General features: G+C 32.8%; 1 protein-coding gene across 1 annotated transcript in view; it reads right to left on the bottom strand.

The window, feature by feature from the left end:
- EAH_00047450 (2-oxoglutarate dehydrogenase, putative) overlaps positions 1-2,077 on the bottom strand; it is a gene marked incomplete at both ends in the record, with an annotated part of 2,644 nt that extends 567 nt beyond the window's left edge. The window contains 4 exons of the mRNA XM_013394568.1: positions 621-760; positions 1,258-1,386; positions 1,687-1,820; positions 2,034-2,077. Coding sequence (XP_013250022.1) covers positions 621-760; positions 1,258-1,386; positions 1,687-1,820; positions 2,034-2,077 — 447 coding nt within the window. The remainder of the gene's footprint in view (positions 1-620; positions 761-1,257; positions 1,387-1,686; positions 1,821-2,033) is intronic.
- Positions 2,078-2,403: the final 326 nt, after the last annotated feature.

The raw sequence follows: 2,403 nt of genomic DNA, 5'->3' as shown, positions 1-2,403 counted from the left end.
TATATATATATATATATATATATATATATATATATAGAGAGAGAGAGAGAGAGAGAGAGAGAGAAAGAGAGAAGACAGAGAGATACGAAGAGAAAAACGCCAAACAAAGACAAAGGAAGACACAGAAAAGACAAAGAGAAAATGACAAAGACAAACAGAGACAAACAGCAGAGACAAACAAGAAAGACAAACAGAGACAAACGAGACATCAAATGGACGCAAAGACGAGCAGAGAAAGGAAAATAAAAAATAAACAACAAAGAATTAAAAAAGAAAGATATAAAACAAACAAAACAAAACAAAACAATAAACATAAAATACATAAAAGAGTAAAAAAACAGCAGCATAAACAAAGACAGAGACAGCATCGCGACAAACAAAAGCAAAAAAATTAATAAAAGTGAATATAAAGACAAACAACAAGAGAGACAGAGTAAACAAACAAAGAAGAAGAAAAGAAAAACAAACAAGAAAAACAAAATAAAAAACAAAGATAAAGAACTCCTTCAAAGGAGACAAACAAGTGAAGTGAATATCTAACAACAACAGCACAAAACAAACAATAAAAGAATAAAAGAAATAAATAAAATAAGTAAATATAATTTATCCTTTTTACTTACTTTATCATGCAAATGCTTATCACCTACAGCAGTCGTAGCAGAGACATCGCGACCAACGTATAGGGGCCTCTCTATTTTATTAGGCCGCCCCAGATGAAAGAGACAAGATTCTATTCTTTTGCTTGTATAGCCCCAAGCACCTGAATAATAATAAATAATAAACAATAAATTAATAAATAAAATTCAAAAATAAACAAATATATATATATATGTCTTGTCATTTTATTAGGTCTACCCAAATAAGACAGACAAGACTTTATTATTTTGCTTGTATAAATAAACCCCAAACACCTAAATAATAATAAATAATTAATTACTTATAAATAACAAATTAAAACAAATATATATGTATATATACACGCATTCACTCGTCTTACACGACAAACAGATATGAATATATATGCATTCTAATACAAGTATATCTATAATATATACATTACATATCATATAGATATATATACATATAAAAGCTGTCTATATAAAGGATAAACATAAAAAAGCAATGAACAAAACAACTACGAAGCAATCCTCCCAACAAATTGCTGTAAAAACCCAGGGAATAAAGAAGAGAGAAAAAAGAATAAAGCAATAAAAAAAACAAAAAGAAGATAATAAATTATTATTTATTTTTGCTAACCTTGATTCATCGGCTCTTCTTGCGCCCAGACAACACTGCGGAGGTTTGGATAACGCTGAATGTCTTTTATTACTAAATCAAAAGGGAAAGGAGACAGCTGCTCAACGCGAGCTATTGCTACACGGTACCCTGCAGCAGCAGCAGGAGCAGCATCAGAGAGAGAGCAGCAGAAGCAGTAGCAGCCGAAGCAATAGAGAGAGCAGCTGTAGATGCGGCAGATGCAGATGCATATGCAACAGCAAAATGAACAAAAAGGAACGGCACATACACACAACCCACAGCAGCAGCAGCAAACAGCAGCAACAACCAGCAGCATCAGGAAGCAAATATAAAGAAGCATCAGCATCATGATCAGCATCATCATCATCATCAGCAGCAGCAGCAACAGCAGCAGTAACAGTAGCAGCAACAGCAACAGCAGCAAAGTACCTGGATTATCTGCTGCACTGCTTTCACTTTGAAGCCTCTCCCTCTCAGCGTGGAGATCGTAGAAAATTTGGCCGCAGCATAAAATCAAACGATCGACGCGAAGAGGATCGACGATGAAGTTGTCGGGGATATATCTGCAACATAGTAATTCATTTCAATTAAATAAATATAAATAGAATACATATATATATATATATATACTTTTTACCTTTTAAAGTGCGTGCCTTCCATGATATCTATATATATATATATCCATACATACATATGTGCATCTACATATATATATATGCACATCTAAATATCTATATATGCACATCTATATATATATATATATATATATATATTACCTTTTAAAGCGGGTGCCCTCCATGATATCTTGGAGCGAACTCATCGCCTGACGCAGTCGGAGAATTCGCTTGGGAGAGAAAACCACCAGAGGTTTTCTAAAGGCTCGATGCATTTGTCTACGTAGAACATGAAAAGTATTTGCAGGAATTGTCGGCACTACCACCTGAACAACGTGAATAAATAGATAAAAATAAAGAAATACATTTAAAAATATAAATATCAACACATTATTTGTCTATTTATTTGCTCTAAAGGCTCGATGCATTTGTCTACGTAGAACATGAAAAGTATTTGCAGGAATTGTTGGCACTACCACCTGAACAACGTGAATAAATAGATAAAAATAAAAAAATACATTTAAAAATATAA

This window comes from Eimeria acervulina, genomic scaffold (assembly GCF_000499425.1).
Source record: "Eimeria acervulina Houghton genomic scaffold, Eah_scaff727, whole genome shotgun sequence".
Classification (NCBI taxonomy): Eukaryota; Apicomplexa; class Conoidasida; order Eucoccidiorida; family Eimeriidae; genus Eimeria; species Eimeria acervulina.
Note: the sequence above shows the minus strand (reverse complement) of the source record. Positions and strands in the feature narration are given on the sequence as shown.